Source organism: Heteronotia binoei, chromosome 10 (genome assembly GCF_032191835.1).
Source record: "Heteronotia binoei isolate CCM8104 ecotype False Entrance Well chromosome 10, APGP_CSIRO_Hbin_v1, whole genome shotgun sequence".
Classification (NCBI taxonomy): Eukaryota; Metazoa; Chordata; class Lepidosauria; order Squamata; family Gekkonidae; genus Heteronotia; species Heteronotia binoei.
Window position 1 is genome coordinate 70,898,932 of NC_083232.1, and position 17,755 is coordinate 70,916,686.

General features: G+C 43.8%; 1 protein-coding gene across 2 annotated transcripts in view; it reads right to left on the bottom strand.

Moving 5' to 3' along the window:
* The window catches only part of CPNE4 (copine 4), a 222,885-nt gene that overhangs the window by 50,618 nt on the left and 154,512 nt on the right, over positions 1-17,755 (bottom strand). For both annotated transcript variants that reach the window (XM_060248883.1, XM_060248882.1), the window contains exon 7: positions 1,594-1,692. In XM_060248883.1, the coding sequence (XP_060104866.1) occupies positions 1,594-1,692 (99 nt within the window). The remainder of the gene's footprint in view (positions 1-1,593; positions 1,693-17,755) is intronic.

Here is a 17,755-nt window from a genome sequence, read left to right on the forward strand (position 1 = left end):
CACCTTAAAGACTTTTTAAAGACTTAAAAGTTTTTAAAGAGAGTTGAAAGCAGGATGATAGGGAAGCTCTGTTGCCTATGGCCCACCCACTGGTTTCTTTTGCCCAATTATTTCTCCTGAAAGCAGTGGAGGAAGAAAAGAAATCAGCTGGACAACTTATATTATACCACTATCAACCCTCCAAACCACTTGTTATCTGTGGCCCTTTTAAGATGTTCTTGTCAACTGTGTAGAAGGGGAGAGCACAGAAGTAGGTATCAAGAATGCTGAGGGGACCTTTGGAAGTTGGGGGAATAGCATTAAGTGTGTAGGAGAGGACTCAGCCTTTATTAGCATAAGCATCCTTAATTATGGTTATTATTCACATTTTTTATCCAGCTATTCCTGCAAGGACTCTGGGTGGTAAACATGCTTCTCTCCTTATCTGATCATTACAACAGCCCTGTTGGGATGAAAGACAGTGACTAGCCCAAGATCACCGAAATGAGTTATGGCATAATCCTTACAAATGCTCACCTCAGTGCTAGTCAGTAAGTGGAGAATGGATAGAAATATGACCTCAGTCAGGGTATAATCAAAAAAGTCAGTGCTAGAGAACATCTATATCCTACTCACTTTGGACCCCTCCCCAATTTTTCCTTCAAGAGGAGTGGAGTGGGGGGGAGGAAGAGCAGAGAAAAAAGGAATACTCTCTTTTCCCACAAGGCATTAAGTTTCAGTGCTGTTGAGAACAATAGTACAATGGCACACCATGTCAGAAGTTTCAGTATCCTTCCCAGAAGCAAACCCACAGTTTTTTGGATCTAAAGGTTGCTAATAAGTTGGTCCTCAGAAGTAGGAAGGTCAGCTACCCAGAGAGGAATGAGAAGCTTACTCAAAACTTTCAATTAAAATTTAGCTCAGCTTCAGTTCCTATTGAAACTGTGAGTGACATTTTAGCACAGCATAAATGCCAAACAAAAAGAAGGGGGAAGGAGAGAAAGCAAACAACTGTATATATTCTTCACACATACATGCATGTGCACACCCACACTCACACATAAGTCTAAGAAACAGAATACAGCTTGTTGAGAATTCTGTTAGGGCTGAAACAGGCACTAGTAAAATACTTGCCCATATACATTTTTTATATACATCATGTCATGTATAAGCATACTTGACACATTAGTCAGCCCATTCATGTGCAGAGTCAGCAGGGCACATGATTAGGTGGCCACCAACTGTTGCTAAAGCAACAAAGAACTAGGATGGCAGTTCTATATTTCTCTCCATGGGCAGGAAGTGTATGAACTCTGAAGTTTAGAGCCCATAAAAGGTTTTCTTCTATTCTGAATGTAGACATTCCACTGTATTGCTGTTAATTCCAACCTTACTACACCCAAATTATTAGCCTTCCTGTAAGCATTTGGAACTTGTTTCCACACCATCGATTTACAAGTCTAGATCCTCTGATGGAGAGCCCTTCTTAAAAACCTAAAGAAATGGCGGCTTGAATATTTACATCACATAAAATGTGACTACACAAGTGGGAAAAGAGCTTAACATTTTAATTCTGCTGCTGCCTTCAAATCACACAGCATTCATAAGACATACCTGTCGCCCTTCCATCGCTCCTCTCATTTCCTTGAATGTTGAACTAAATTCTCCAATAAAGTCATGCTTGCCATTGGAATCCCAATCCCAAACTATGCACTGAAAGACAGAAAGAAGACTGTTATTTCTCCTTAAACTGGAGCAGCGCCTTGCCCCAAACTGCTATTCCTCTGCATGGGTTCTCTTGGCAATGATCTTTCTGCAAGTCAGAAGGGGCTGCAGGAATAGAGGGGAACACGGGAAAATCACTGTTCCATGCACACACAGTCGAATTCAGGTCAAACATTTGAAGGACAACAAATCCTACTTTAACAAAATATGGATCCTGCAGCACACGCCCCCCTCATATACATTACTTGTTCCAAGAGGATTAGATCTATACTAAATTTTCTGCTCACTGACTTCTGTCACTGTAACAGAGCTTTTCTGCCTTCCCATCATCAGCTGAAGCCAACTGATCTCCCCCATAACGCTGTTTCTAGGGAACAGGGAACTCCTTGAATCAGGGGTCTTCAGCAGGAATGGGGAATTGATTTAAATTATCCCAACCCTTCCTTTAGCAGCAAATTTAATTTTGAACCAACCTTGAATTTTGAGAGTGCCCTAAAAACCAAGCAATGCTTAGTCAGCCTGCTGAGTTTAGTGAATTAGCCGGGTCCAGGTAGAAAGGTAGCAGCAGCTTCTAGATCCTTGCTGTTCTATTCCTACCTAGTTTCAGTAGGCTGTGCTGACACAAGGCTGTAACAGGTGCAGAATGGAGAGAAGCTAGTCCCCCTCCTTCCCCAACTCAAGGATTTTGACTAAAATCACACCTAATGAAATTGTCTCTGGGTAGGAGCATGAAACATATTTCACCTGTACAGAAAGTGCCAGAAAGATGATTAGGCAACAACAAAATAACAACGTATTAACACTTCCCATCAACTATTCAGTATGCAGAACAGACTTTTTACTGCAACACTACAATGAGAAATTTATACTGGTAAACATGACCTAATGGAGCATAATAATCTTAAGTGATATTTTCCCTGCTACAGAGAATAAGTGCCCATTTCCACTACAGGAGTATTAATAGCAAGGCACATTTTTGCACTGATTATTACAGGCAGCCACACCCTACAAAGCCTGCTATAGCTGCAGTAATGTAAACAGCAAAATTGTGCTACTGTAGCTTAACGAAAACACCTTATGCCTGACAAACTGATCAGAACAAACTGTGCCCCTTGCAATGCCTACTCTCTTGAGCACAGAAAGCAGAGCGATAGCAGTGTCTGTCTCCAGCGAACATGAAATACTTCAGGATGTTACATCGTAGGACATTTGGCAGCTTCATTCCTGTCAACTGGATGCCAAAAAGATGCCCATGCACTCTTATGTAAGGGCAGGTAGAACCTCTGGCAGCAGCTGTAGCATCACCTCCCCCTCAGCCAATCCTTTGGCAATGAGCTGTAGACTTGCATCACTAAAAGCAGTGCACACCTGATCCCTGACACTCTCTCAGTGAAGTATCCATTCATAGGAGCAGGATAGTCACTGCCTTTTCCTAAATTCTTCAGACTTAACAATGTACAAAACTGAGTTAATGAAACCACATCCTATCCAAGAAGAAATCCACAACACTGAAAACAACCCACCCATCCCAATAATTTAAAAAGAAAACAACATATTAACCTTACACCCAGAGGTCATTTTGTAGAAAAATAGGTGGGGGAGCTCATCCAGGGATTGTTATGCAGCTGCACCTACTATTCAATGGACAAGGTGGGAAGGAGGAAGTGGAACTCTCAGAAAGGTTCAGGAACTGCGCTCCTGTGAGCTCCCGCTGAATCCGAGGCCTGCTTACACCAAGAGAGACTTCATACATAAAAATTTATTGATGTATACCTGAAAGTCTAATAAACATATGTGTGCAAACATTAAACAGTCCAACATTTCACAGAGGGGAATGGGGCCATATGCCTGATGTTCTTGGGATACCTCTTGCTAAGTATCCCTTTGCTCAATTGTTATGCTTGTGAAGGCTATTGTCTGCTCTATACTAATCTGATTTATTAGCAGTAGTTGATCATGTCATACTTAATAATTCAAAACAAGCTTTACCAACTGCAATGAGAAAACTTACAGTGCTTTACAAGACACACTAATGTCCACGCTTGAGCATTATGGTCAAACTGCTGCAGAAATATAACTTCTTGATACCTACAGGAAAGAACTGACACATTAAGAATGGCAACTCTAGTATACACTGGAGAGGGTTCGTATTGTTTTTTTTAAAAAAATCTTTAAAAGGTCCTCCCAGGCAGAACAGGGACAAATTACAGGCAGTGATGTACTATGGTACTAAAAAAACCCAACACTACCCCTTAAAGAGGAGCAAGCAGGGAGCATATGAAATAGTCATTGGGTAGCAGCAACAGGCTATACAGTTCCATGCTGAAGGTAAAAAAAAAAAACCCAGGAGACCCACAATCAGAGCCTCCCAGCCTGTTAAAAAATCAAATTAGAGGGGTGCTCAAATTAAAAGAAGAACTGTGTGGGGAGGGGACAGGGGCTTTAATCCTTTTACCCTGACCTATCGATCTCTCCTCCCTACCACATCCCTATTAGCCTTAGAAGTTTTTTTTTTTAAGTCAGACAGGTGTCTCCCCCTTTTCCCTTGCAGAACTAATAGCAATGTGGAAGCAGAAAAGAGCAAGAGTCTAGAAGCATCTTAAAGACTAACAAAACATGTGGGAGGGTATGAGCTTTCGTGAGTCACTGGCTCACTTCTTCAGGTACAGCGGTGTGGGGAGTTTCAAGAAGTAAAACCAGGTTGTTTTTTGAGCAGGAAAGCACAGGAACGCAGTTCTGGCTGGCTTGCTGTCAGAGGGTGTGGCCTAATATGCAAATGAGTTTCTGCTGGACTTTTTCTGCAAAAAAGCTTAGTGTGAAACAATGGTGATATCAGGGGGGTATGGCCTAATATGCAAATGAGTCCCTGCTGGGGTTTTTCTAAAATAAAAAAAAGCCTTGGGCAAAATTATTCAAGAATGAAAAGAATACTCATATACAAAGGCATTCCTTTCTTCAGAAGGCTTGAATCTGAAAGTTGCCTTTAAAAGATAGTGGAAAATCCATGTCTAATCTATTTATTTTATTTGTATACCCTATTTTTGTCCCCAGTGGGGACCCAAAGCACTTTACAATAGGAGGGACGGTGGCTCAGTGGTAGAGCATCTGCTTGGCAAGCAGAAGGTCTCAGGTTCAATCCTTGGCATCTCCAAAAAAGGGTCCAGGCAAATAGGTGTGAAAAACCTCAGCTTGAGACCCTGGAGAGCCGCTGCCAGTCTGAGAAGACGATACTGACTTTGATGGACCGAGGGTCTGGTTCAGTATAAGGCAGCTTCATATGTTCACTCCTTCATCCTTCTTCCTTCTTCATTCTTACAACAGCCGCCTTGTGAGGTAGGTTAGGCTGAGAAAGAGTGACTAGGGCTAACTAAGATCACCCAGCAAGTTTCTATGTCAGAATGGGGATTTGAACCTGGGTCTCCTAGATCCTAGTCCAATGCTCTAACTACTATGCCATGCTGGCTTTCACTCTAACCCTCATTGGCAAGTCTGGTTTGTTCCTGTGTAATGAGTGAAATTGCTAACTATAGTAGAGACATTTCTTGACTGTATTATCAAAACAAAAGCTTTACTGACACTAACTTACAAAAGACTTGTCATCTAATTTGAGACATCCATGTATTTCTCTCTTCTAAAGCTGCTATTATATACATGCTTACTGGGAATATCTTATTTATATCAGCAGGGCATAGCTAACCCATGCCTAGAGTAATATGTCATAGAATTATTTTGTAGAAACAGCTCCCTTAACACCAGCTGTATTGGGGTCCCCAATATTTTTGAGCCTGCATGCATTTTTGGAATTCTGACACAGGGTTATGGGCACAACAACAAAATTGCTGCTGAAGAAGAGGTGAGCCAACCACAAAAATGGCTGCAATAGGAGTTGGAGCCAACCACAAAATGTCCAGAAGTGAGGTTATGCATAACTGTCATAACAATTCTTCAACATTTGAGGCAGAGGCTCTATTAAACAAGATGCCATTTCATTGCACAGCCAATCATATCTCCATTGGCCAGTCAGAAACTCTGTTGGGATAGAGTTCTCAGGTCCATCAGAAACACTGGTGGGGGATGGGGGGAATATTTTGGGAGCCTGAAACATCGCCACATGATGTAGGCATGCCAGTGAAGTTGAGAGTAACGCATCGATATTTGGGCAAAACTCTTGGTAAAATCATCCTCAAACCATAGACTTTTGCTCAAAACCCAGAGCAGTGCCCCCCCCCCCACATCACCACTATGTCTACATCACTTCCGGGGGACACAGGCACATTGTGTTTATTTCTGGCAATGTCACTGTTTGGGAGGGGACATCACTGTTTGGGCAGCGGTGGGTAAGAGCTCACAAAAGCAAGGGATCCCCCTGTCCCCAATATGGATGCCAAGAAAGTTATTGGAGGCCACTATGACATCCACAGATATTATGTTGGGAACCCTAAGGTATATTAAGGGTAAGACTGCTGCTTTTTGAATACATGTTGGTAGGGACTGTTTTGCATTGGTTAATGTTTGTGGCATACAGTAAAAAGAAAAGAAAAACTGCTGATTGATGTATTTTTTAATAAACTTGAGCACATAAAAAAGTTGTTTTTTAAAAAGTGTTCTGAGTGCTGTTGAGTTGTCTGTTTATAAAATGTTTTTATTGTATTTGATTGTTTTATTATTTGTTGTACTCCGCCCTGAGCCCTACAGGGAATGGGTGGAATAGAAATATACTAAAAAAAATTAAAATTAATAAAATAACTGATTGGGGTAGATATAGGGTTGCCAGGTCTTACCTGGCTGCCGGTGGGGGCACTTCCCTCATGTGCACTTTGCACATGCAGCAGGATGACATCACCCAGAAGTGACATAATCATGCTGGGCATGTCATGAGGGGACACTCTAGCATTTTGGTAAAAAATTCTATGATGCCATAGATGGTTTGTTTTTTTTACCAAAATGCTAGAGCATCTCCGCACAATGTGCCCAGTGCAATTACTTCACTTCCAGGTGATGTCATAGCACCGGGCATGTTGGGCTCTGACAGAGCTCTTCGGGGATGGGGCTCCCCGCACTGGCCAATCCTGTGCTGGGGGGGTGTTGGCCCTGAAATTGGGAGAATCCCTGTCCCCAGTGGGAGGCTGGGAACTCTAGGTAGAAATACATTTGCTGTGGTTTTCTTTAAATATAGAGCTGAGACTCCAAGGACAACTTTGTCTTCTAAACGTTTTTCTTGGCTCCGTTTGTTACATTGATGCCTCATTTTGTAAAAAGGCTCACAAAGTTTTCTTGCTGTATTGTTGAATTTGATGCATTCACTCACCTCCAGTTTTTCAAATCAAACCCCTCTGTGCTTTTTTCACTCCCTTCATTTCACCAAAACTATGAAGTAAAATGCTCATTTGTTGGGCTGGGGAGGGAGCGAGGGAGAGATGACAGGACAGTATAGGACTGTAAAACACATTTCAGTGAAGTATATGAACTGTCCTACCAAGTAGTGCAGTAAAATAGCTGGATTTTTTGTGCAAATTACTCAAATTAAAAAAGAAAATGTTAATAGAGGAGCAAAAGGCCAAAATAATGAAATGGCTCCACATAGATATACAGAAAAATTACAGGCAGAGGAATTTACTCATTCCTACCATTTTATAGTACCTTTTAACTCAGTTTTGGTCTCCAGTTTTTATATATAGGAGTTCATTTGGAAGTACAACCTGGCACACATTAATAAGCACTCCTTTGGTAAAGGCTGCTGAGGAGGATATTCTTTTGGTACCTTTTCAGACACAAGGAATTCTTCGCTGATTGAGAAGGAAGAACTTGGCGCCGAAGTATTTTGTCATTTTTCACCACTTTTCTTTGACCTTTATATCTCAGAGGGATAAAATATGTCTGAATCAGGCAGATGAAGCACATTTCTCTGTGCAAAGCAGAGTTGTTTGGTGACAAGTTTGACAGAGAAACGAGAAATGTGCTCCTCTCTGTCTGTGTTTATATATTTTAGTGGTACAGTTTAAAAGTAAGGGACAATGCTATGCAGTTACTTCAATCTGATATCAAGGTTTTATCTTGAAACATACTAAGAAAGCAAGTTCTAATTAAATCTATATTGTATTGTAAAATGACAGATGCTAATAATTTCCAGCAAATATTTTTTAAAATAGACCAAACTACATATGATATACACTTTTAAAATCTATATTAAAGCAGCTGCCAATTTGATTATGGATGCTGTTATCTAACTTTAACCTCCCAGGGTTGAGGGCAGTTTTGACTGGGTAATGTAAACTCAAGGGGACAAAATGCAAGTGAGGGGATTCTCCTTAGAACTGCTTTCTCTAATCCCATTTATTAATTAAAAATATTCAGTGACAACCTCCCCAATACAAGAATGTTTGTGGCATACGTTAAAAAGAAAAGAAAAACAGCTGATTGATGTATTTGATTGATGTATTTTTTATAATCTTGAACACATTAAAAAAGTTGTTTTTATCTGACATGTAAAGCTTAAAAACTAGGCACAAGGCAAGCTATTACGCAGATGTTCAAGTGTGCCACTATGAAGGAGGCCTTTTTTGATCAAATTAATAGCTCCATGTAACAGTCATGAAGTTTGAAAGAAAAAGAGAGCCATTTTGTTTGTCCTTTATGGACCCTCATTTTTAGGGTCTCACCCTGTTTACTGGCAATACAAACTGTTAAACAAATTTGTATATTTACAAATTCAAACATTCTTTGCATACCAAAGTAATGAGTGAGAATTTCCTTACACTGAAGAAAACCAAAAGCCTAGTCAGTATAATAGATCCAAATAGGCAGCCGTGTTGGTCTGAAGTAGTAGAACAAAATAGGAGTCAATTGTACCTTTAAGACCAACTTAGTTTTATTCAGAATGTGTGCATGCACACTTCTTCAGATGAGGAATGAGGTACAGTAAGCATATAGCTGGTGGGGTTTGGAATGCCAAGTGGTACAAAGTTAAAAACCAATAGCAGAATAGTAAAATTAACAGTAGCATGTCAGAATGTGAGAATGCTTGTTAATTATTCTATTGCTAATAAGCCTGGGTCAAAAAGAAGGCATTTCTTTCCCAGAAGTTTTTCCTGTCCATGTATGGCGTATGTATGTATTCACCAAGTATGGCGATATATCCACAGTATTCCAATGTATTTCTCTTTTAGGATAGTGTATCAGAATAATGCTTTTGTATTGACATACTCAAACAAGGGATATTAGCTGTTTATCTCATTACATATACTAAACCCATTTTCCACTATATTTTAATGTATTTTTTCCTAATGGCAAACTAGAATGATGTATATATTTATGTTACATGTTAAAGGTAAATTAGTTGGACAGGAAAAACTTCTGGGAAAGAAATGCCTTCTTTTTTAACCAGGTTTATTAACAATAGAATAATTAACAGGCATTCTCACATTCTGATATGTTCTGATTTATGGTTTCCCATGCTAATGCAACCCAGATCAAAGGTTTTCTGAATTTGTTAATTTTACTATTCTGCTATTGGTTTTTAACTTTGTACCACTTGGCATTCCAAACCCCACCAGCTATATGTGGTTCTGCTTACTGTACCTCATTCCTCTTCTGAAGAAGTGTGCATGCACACGAAAGCTCAAGTTCTGAATAAAACTAAGTTGGTCTTAAAGGTGCAATTGACTCCTATTTTAGTCAGTATAATAGTCATTATTGTCCAGAATTTTGTACTATATGCAGAAGTTTAGGGTAACTAAAATGATTTAATTCTAATTAGCTATGATATTTTTACCTCCCTTCCTATCCACCCCCCAAAACCTGGAGACTGATTTCTCAGGCAGTGTAAGTGACTGATTTCCCACCAGTTGCTCTGCAGGCACATATTGACATGTCCCCTCACAGCTTTGTGATGCTGTCTTTTGAGGATTTGGAAACTGTGAGGGGAATTGGAGGGAGCCCTGCGTCAAAATGTGCCCACAGAGCAACTGGTGGGAATTCATCTCTAGTAGCCTGCAGCATTGCTGCTTGGCTGCAGGGATGTCTTTGCCTCCCTGGAAGGAAAAGGGAGGACTTCTGCTGCCCATTTGGGCACGATTCTGAGGGAGCGGAGCTTGCTGCTGTAATGGCAGCACCATCTGCCCCCCCCTACCTCAGTCTTTAACAGATGATCAGCGAAGTAGGAGGGCTTCTAGGTCGCTCCTGGCAGATCTTGTCAGTTTCGTGTTGGGTCTTTGTTTAAGAGATCGGGTGGTTGATAAGGCCAGACAGAAGCGCCTTTAGCTCACTCCTATTTAGGCACCTCATTTCAGCATCTGGGATTAGTTACAGAAATCAGGTGGCTGATAAAGCTGGGCAGGAGTGTTGTTTAGCTCCTGCTTAGGCATGTTAGTTCCTCATTGCTTCCTGCCTCTCCAGGGTCCAGCTGAGACTGCTTTTTCCAGCAGCAGCGGTTGCCGCGTGTTTCTGGGAGTGGTGCAGGAAAACGGACTTTCATTAGAAGTCTTGCTGAACCCCCCCCCCCTTTCTTCCCGCCTCCGGGGTTCATGTGGAGCACCTTTTGGGGTGTTTTTGGGGTAGTATTTGGCAGCCTTACTGTGCTGCTTTATTACCTAAGCCCTTGTTTCACTGTTTATTTTCTCCTCCTATTTGTTGGTAGGGGATCTGGTAGTGGGTGATGTGAAAATCCCTTACCTTAGTCTTAAAGGGTTTCATTGGTCTTTCCCGATATGAAAAAGAAGGTGAAGATTTATACCCCGCCCTTCTCTAGGGTTGCCAATCCCCAGGTGGGGGCAGGGGATCCCCCGGTTTGGAGACCCTCCCCCCGCTTCAGGGTCGTCAGAAAGCAGGGGGAGGGGAGGGAAATGTCTGCTGGGAACTCTATTATTCCCTATGGAGATTTATTCCCATAGAAAATCATGGAGAATTGATCTGCGGGTATCTGGGGCTCTGCGGGGGCTGTTTTTTGGGGTAGAGGCACCAAATTTTCAGTATAGCATCTAATGCCTCTCCCCAATATACCCCACAAGTTTCAAAAAGATTGGACCAGGGGGTCCAATTCTATGAGCCCCAAAAGAAGGTGCCCCTATCCTTCATTATTTCCTATGGAAGGAAGGAATTGAAAAGGTGTGCCGTCCCTTTAAATGTGATGGCCAGAACTCCCTTTGGAGTTCAATTATGCTTGTCACAGCCTTGATCTTGGCTCCACCCCTAATGTCTCCTGGCTCCACCCCCAAAGTCTCCTGGCTCCACCCCCAAAGTCCCCAGTATTTCTAGAATTGGACTTGGCAACCCTACCCTTCTCTCTGAATCAGAGACTCAGAGTGGCTTGCAATCTCCTTTGTCTTCTCCCCCCACAGCAGACACCCTGTGGGGTGGGTGGGGCTGAGAGCGCTCTCAATGCAGTTGCCCCTTTCAAGGACGACCACTGCCAGAGCTATGGCTAAGCCAAGGCCATTTGCAGCAGGTGCAGGTGGAGGAGTGGGGAGTCAGGCCTGGTTCTTCCAGATAAGAGTCCATGCACTTGGCCACTACACCGAACTGGCTCTCTTTAAGCCAATTTTATTTTATATATGTATGCTGGGTTGGCCATATTTGCTCCTTTTGTGGATTTCTTTCTTCTGTAGAAAGGCGGCCATTTTAGACTGTTGTAGAGCAGGGGCCATTTTCACTCCTTGTGGCCTTCTTTAAATAATACAGGGGTGGCCATCGGTAGCTCTCCAGATGTTTTTTGCCTACAACTCTCACCAGCCCCAGCTAGCATGGCAAATGGCTGGGGCTGATGGAAGTTGCAGGCAAAAAACATCTGGAGAGCTACCGTTGGCCACCCCTGATATAATAGGAAGGCTGCCGTTTTAGGTGCTGCTGTAGCAGCGGCCATTTTCGGGTGATTTTCTGGGACCTTATTTTCTGGCCCCGTGGTACAGAGTGGTAAAGCTGCAGTACTGCAGTTCAAGCTCCCTGCTCACTACCTGAGTTCGATCCCAGCAGAAGCTGGGTTCAGGTAGCCAGCTCCAGGTTGACTCAGCCTTCCATCCTTCTGAGGTCGTTAAAATGAGTACCCAGCTTGCTGGGGGGAAAGTGTAGATGACTGGGGAAGGCAATAGCAAACCACCCCGTAAAAAGTCTGCCATTAAAGCGTTGTGAAAGCATCACCCCAGAGTCGGAAATGACTGGTGCTTGCACCTTTTTATTATTATTTTTAATTGGTGTTGTTACAATGCCAACTAAGAAGGAGACAAGGAGGTCCAAGGGAAAACATCCAGCACCTTAAGTCCCTAAGGCCCCTCCAGAAAGGCCACCCCCCCTTTCATTGTATTCAGATGAGGAGGGCGAGGATGTGGTGAATACAGCCATTCTGAGAAGGCTTATGGCTCTGGAGCAGGCATCTGGTATTCCTCCCTCACAAAGTTTAGGCTTAGGTATTAAAAAAAAAATCTTGGGTAGCATTTCAAGCCGATATATTAACCAGGTTGTCTATCCTTGAGGGTAGGTCTGCAGGAAACATCACTGGAGGAGCCAGGAGTTTCGGCCGTCCAGACAAGGGTGTAGCTCCGTTTCCAGTGGATGCCAGATCAGGGTCGGCGCTGGTACCGATGGGAGTGGGTAAGGCTGCAAACACTCCATAGGCATACACTGGGTTGGCTTGACCATGGGGTCCATGGGGCCCTGCTGCTCCGGCTGCTCCTAGCACTGCCACAGGGGCTCCAAGTATTCCCCTGTCCTTTGGCATTGGTACGCAGCAAGTTTGGACTTGGCCATCGGGGCAGTTTGGCCCCTATGGGCCTTGGCCTGTACCAGGGCAACATGGCATGTCAGGTACTGTTTTAGGGGGTTGGGGCTTCCCTTCACCCCTGGGTGCTTGTTATGGGGTACCCCCCCCTTCGCTGCCTTGCCTTTTGGGGATGTAGCATTACCTTTGGGTGATCATTTGTTGCCTGCAGCAAAGATAAGATTCTAAAGGGTGAATATGTGGATATCTTTTCCCTCCTGTTTTGGGAGTTGGAAAAGAAAGATAAGGAGGAAAAAGAAAAATTGAAGAAGAGGAAAGTGGACCAGGCTTGGGCCAATTGGCTGCCGGGGGTTTTCAGATATGCGGGTGTGATAGCACACGCCCAGTCTTGGAGGGCTACTTCACTTATCCAGTATATGGATATTATTTCTAAGGGGTATACAATGTTTAATTGGCCTGCTTGGATTCTATATGACAAAGAATTCAGGATGTGGGCTGCTTTATACCCTTCCCTCCAGTGGGACTGCATCCACCAGCAGCTTTGGCTCCAAGTCATGTCCCCTGCAAGACCAAATTTGGGTGACCGCTCTGATAGCGACATTTGGTTGCCAGGACATCTGTGACTTCTTCGTCTTCTTCCCGAAGTTCTGCGGGGCAGGCGGTTCAACCCTGCTTGCTTTGCTGGGAGTTTGGGTCCCAGGGAGTATGCAGTAGGAAGGCTTGCCAGTACAGGCATGAATGCCCCATGTGTGGTGGCTCTCCCTCTTTTAGTAACAGCCCCAGAGCCCGGCCACATAAGGACCAAAAGAAGCAGGGCGGCGGTGGAGGTAATTACCAAGCTGGAATAGGGGCCCAGTCTGATAAAGGTGGGACCTCTTTCTCCCTGTCCATCTGGCTGCAGGAATTTTTTTTGGAGTCCTTTAATGGGATTTCATTTCGGAGGGCAAACATGAAACTTGAAGCGGAGCTTCAGGTCACGTCTGATGCTGCTGGGTCTTTAGGTTTTGAGGTTTATTTTTGCGGACATTGGTGTGCAGATATATGGCCAGATTCCTGGGTTCAGGCAGGTGTGAACCTAGATCTTACGTTTCTTGAATTCTTTCCTATTCTCACTGCTATTTGGTTGTGGGGGAGTTATATGGCCAATCGCACGATTCATTCTTGGCGTGATAACATGACAGTGGTTCTTGTCATTAATTCCCTTTCATCCAGAGCTCAATGAGTTATGAAATTGGTGTGGGCCTTCACTCTGCATTGCAGCTTAACATACTGTTTTCTGCCAATGCATGTTCCTGGGATGGATAATGGGGTGACTGACGCTCTCTCGTAAACATATGGAGAAGTTTCATCAGCTGGACCCTGAAGCTGATTGAGAACCAGCGCAAATGCCCCAAAAGCTATGGCTGATTGGAGAGCCGAGGCCTGCAGAGTGATAGGCCTAGCCATTGCGCCCAGCACCAGGAAGTCTTATGAACGTGCCACGTGGCAGTTTGGGGGCTTTAGGTCAGAGGTAGGGTATTGAATTGTTTGGCCCCTCCTGTTGGAGCAGTTGCTCAACTATGGTGTTTCTTTAAAGGTGAGGGACTGGCTGTGCGATCCATTAGGGGACGCCTGTCTGCTCTGGCTTTTGCTAGTAAGGCGTTGGGGTATAAGGAGGCATACGTTGAGTAGGAGTTTTGTCCTCTTTTCGATTTGGCTGCTTATTTGGCAGTGCGTGGTCCTAGGGATAACATTTTGCTTTTGTCACCTCAACGTCAGTCTGCTGACAAAACATCAGTTTGGGCTGTGACTACTCGGGCTTTAGTTACGCTTGGGTGTCCGGGGAGCGGTTTGGTACCCACTCCTTTAGAATCAGGGCAGCCTCTACTGTCGCTTGTAAATCTTATGTTTGCCCCTTGCTCAATCCCAAACTTCATGTGCTTGTAACATGAATTTTATGGCTATTGTTTACATTTTGACTGTTTTTCTTTTTAGATGCTGTTGTTCCTGGCCAGAGGAGCCAAGTTCTCATCTGTGGAAACAGTGGTGTGTTTTGGGCTGCACATCAGGCTCAGAGAACTTCGGTCGGCTCTCAGCTGGGACTCAGCCAATGGGTCACTGTTGAATGGCGTGGGCTCTGGGGTCTTCATTGGCCTGGCCTGCTGCCATTGTTATTCTACGAGAATGCTGGCCCTCCTCCCCAGGTCCTAGTTATTTACCTGGGTGGGAATGTTCTCGGGCTAGTAAAAGGCAAGGCGTTGGTCTTGCATGCCAGGGATGATTTTAGGGCCATTAAGGAGAGATGGCCTGGGACTATTATAATATGGTCGGCTATGATTCCCCACCTTGTTTGCTGTGGTGTTTGGGACCCTGCAGACATTGAAAGGGCCCATTACAAGGTTAACAAGGAGATTAGGAAAGCGTGGGGTTGGGGGGTTGGGCCACTACCTGCCCGATCTGGATATTTCTCTTAAATTCCGTTACATTTTTCAGAGGGGATGGGGGCATCTCTCTGAAAAGGGTAATATGCTTTTCTTGAGAGACATTTGGCAAGGGCTGTGGGTGACATTGGACCTTCTGGTGGGTGCTAAGGCCTAAGCAGAGGCTTGGCGTTAGTGGTGGCAGGTTTTACTGTGCTTATGGTACTGCGCGGCTAGGGGAGGACCAAAAAGCATCTCCTCTTGGGGGGTTAGGGGTCTGGCAGTATCAACCTTGGGGTTTGATGACCTGGGGTGGGAGAATTCAGACCATCTTTAAGGCTCGGCTGGAGGGGGCCTTCCAATGAGACGTGCGTCTGGTGGTTGGACCCTCTGGGGCTTGCCTTCTTGCTGGGCTGGCCTGGTGGAAGCTGTCTGACTCTATTCCAACTTGGGGGACAAATTGCTTGCTTGTGCCAGGGGGGACAGAAGCCAGGGGGCAGAGCAACTCTATTAAGAAATTGGTAAGAGACAATTCTAGCACAGCACTTATATATAGGCTTGCAATTCTTCATGACGGCTCAAGATCACCTGGGCTTCCAGTTGATCTCTAGGTGATAAAGATCAGCTCACCTGGAAAAACTGGCCGCTTGGAAGATGGACTCTATGCATGATACCCTAAAAGTCCCTGCCCTCCCTAAATCTCACCCTCCTCAGGCCCCATCCCCAGAATCTCCAGTTATTTTCCAGCTCTACACTGAAAAAATACAGTAATATGTAAATTTTCTATCTTGAAGCACTAAAAATATATATTTATCAAGTCCTTTTACAATGTGTCACACATATGACTGTATAACAATTACAATAGCCACATTCGAAGATTCATACAGGCAACATCTACTTAAGACCTTGTGTTCTACTCCTTTGTAAATTTCAATGACAATGTCCACAGTAGCGTTTCAATGACATTGTCCCAAAGTCTCCTGACTCCACCCCCAATCTCCCCAGATGTTTCCTGAATGAGACTTGGCAACCTTAAGTACAGTGAACAGGCTGTGATATCGCCACATTCCATAGAGATACATCATATAGTATGTATGTCATTAGAACTTCACTTGCATATCAGCCACTTGGTGATGTCAGCAAGGTTTATGAACCTCTGGCCATGCTACCAGTTTTGCCTTGCAAGAAAGCTGGATCACATGCAGCTTTTTTCTAATCTTCTGTAAGTATATCCTATCCCACTGTGAATCTGAGTGCCTTAAACTCCCGAATTGCCTTTCCAATGTGGGCAGAAGGGATGCCTCTTAGAATGCTGACAAAGAACTGTTCTCCCCTTAAATTTCTCCTCATACTTTAGAGTTCTGAATTACTATCTCTTGTTCTCAAAGAAAAATCAATGCACTATAATTTGCCACTTCGTGGTGTTCATCCAAATTTTGTACAGCATACTCTGAATGTCAAATGTCTTTCCATTCTTAGGATCAGATCCCACCATATTTTTATTATCAAAACTGGGAGGATGGGACCCCTTTTGACTCCCAAAAAGACTATGCCAGAGATTATGGTACTTGTGTCGACAAAAACCATGTCAGATGGGGACCACAGCAAGGAGAAGAATCAGGCAACATTGTGTGCAGATGCAAGAGCACCCAGAAATATGCACAACCCTAACCCTAACTGCATCAAAACCTGATTGATGTACAGTTTTATACCAGCAAAACACCTCACCATAAATGAATCACATGCACAACTGCATCAAAACCTGATTGATATAGAAGACGACGACATTGGATTTAAATCCTGCCCTCCACTCCAAATCTCAGAGTCTCAGAGCGACTCACAATCTCCTTTATCTTCCTCCCCCACAACAGACACCCTGTGAGGTGGGTGGGGCTGAGAGGACTCTCACAGCAGCTGCCCTTTCAAGGACAACCTCTGCCAGAGCTATGGCTGACCCAAGGCCATTCCAGCAGGTGCAAGTGGAAGAGTGGGGAATGAAACCGTTCTCCCAATAAGAGTCCGCACCCTGAACCACTACACCAGACTGGCTCAGTTTTATACCAGCAAAACACCTCACCATAAGAATCCAGATACAATCATACATATGATCACATTTCAAGATCACACTGTTTTATCAATGCACATCATTTCATTTACATCATGTGTTGCTTACATCATGGCATTCAAGGAGGCCTACACAGATTTCCCAGGCAGTATCCAACAAGGCACTGATCTGATCCAAACCTTAGCATCAGCAAGCTTGATGTGTCTTATTCCTTCATACTCCAGGATCAAGGTTCTCTCTTTAATATTCACATTAATTCTTACTAATGCTTCTCCCCATTGATGGCATTTTCCTCATTAGCATCTGGGAGTATAAGTAAACATGAAAATAAACCCTGTATGCAAAATCAGATCACCAATTGGACCTTAATAATTACTTACCCAGTATCTGATGAAATTTTTCAACTCATATCAGAAATGATTGATTAACCCAACATATATAGTTCTTAAACTAATTTAGTTTTAGTCTGATTATGAATTAATACAGAATAACCCTTCTGAGCTCCTACAGCCTTTTCCTCTTCCTCCAAGAACACATACCCTTAACAGTGCAGTCCTAAAGAGTTAGACCCTTCTAAGCCCATTGGACTTAGAAGTGTGTCTATTTAGCACTGCACTAAAACCATTTAAAGAGAAGGAAAACTCTAACATCAAACCCGGGCAGATAGAGCTCGTTAATGTAACACCTACCACCTGGAGGACTCGCTGCCGGCGTCCTGGCTTACTGGGCCATGGCAGATGACCCCCAGGTGAAAGGGTGGAGCCAGTACCACGCACACTGGGCTTCACCTAAAAAATTCCTCTGCGCAGGCCTGAAGGGCATATCCACATACACAACCCACAACGCATCAAGTCCTGCAGCGATGGGCAAGGGGCGAAA